We start from the raw sequence: 583 nt of genomic DNA on the forward strand, positions 1-583 counted from the left end.
CAGGGCCTTGTCCGTTGGACCGACGGGCACCTGCCCTTGTCACAAAGAGCATCTCATGGGCTGGAAAAGGGATGCTCTGGAGATCCTCTTCCCTGCACTGGGGTCCCAGGGAAATTACAAGGCTTCACCAAGGAAGCTGTGTGGTCCATTTAACTCTCCCCTCTCCAGCAAGGGTATGAAGGGAATTTAAATCAAGGGAACTTGTCCAGAGAATGAGGAAGCAGTAAATGTCAGCATGCTGGATGAATCAGCAGTGGATCACCCTGTGCTGCCCTTGCACCTATGGTCCAACCCCGCTCCCACGTCTGTGTGTGCTTTCCGAGGTGACCGGTCCCTGCCCTCCTGCCCTGGTTGTGTTCTGTAGCTCTTGGCAGGGTTTTCAGGGAGTTTGGCCCTTGGTGTCTGCTCCTCAAAATAGGTTTCCTTTCCACGAGCTTTCCAGCCTGTCCCTGCCAAAGGGACAGCCCAATTCAGCACCTGTCACCACGCACCACAGGGCTGGGGCCATACTCCCGCTCACAGCAGTCGTGACACAACCAGCTTTCGCAGCTGCAATACTGTCGTGAGTCCAGAGCTGTTGGCT

General features: G+C 55.6%; 1 protein-coding gene across 1 annotated transcript in view; it reads right to left on the bottom strand.

Annotated features, from left to right (window-relative positions):
* Positions 1-470: 470 nt before the first annotated feature.
* PLEKHG4B (pleckstrin homology domain containing, family G (with RhoGef domain) member 4B) overlaps positions 471-583 on the bottom strand; it is a 14,301-nt gene continuing 14,188 nt past the window's right edge. Inside the window, 1 exon segment of the mRNA XM_010577132.1 lies at positions 471-581. Within this exon segment, the coding sequence (XP_010575434.1) occupies positions 471-581 (111 nt within the window).

This window comes from Haliaeetus leucocephalus, unplaced genomic scaffold (assembly GCF_000737465.1).
Source record: "Haliaeetus leucocephalus isolate CR32 unplaced genomic scaffold, Haliaeetus_leucocephalus-4.0 Scaffold41, whole genome shotgun sequence".
NCBI lineage: Eukaryota > Metazoa > Chordata > Aves > Accipitriformes > Accipitridae > Haliaeetus > Haliaeetus leucocephalus.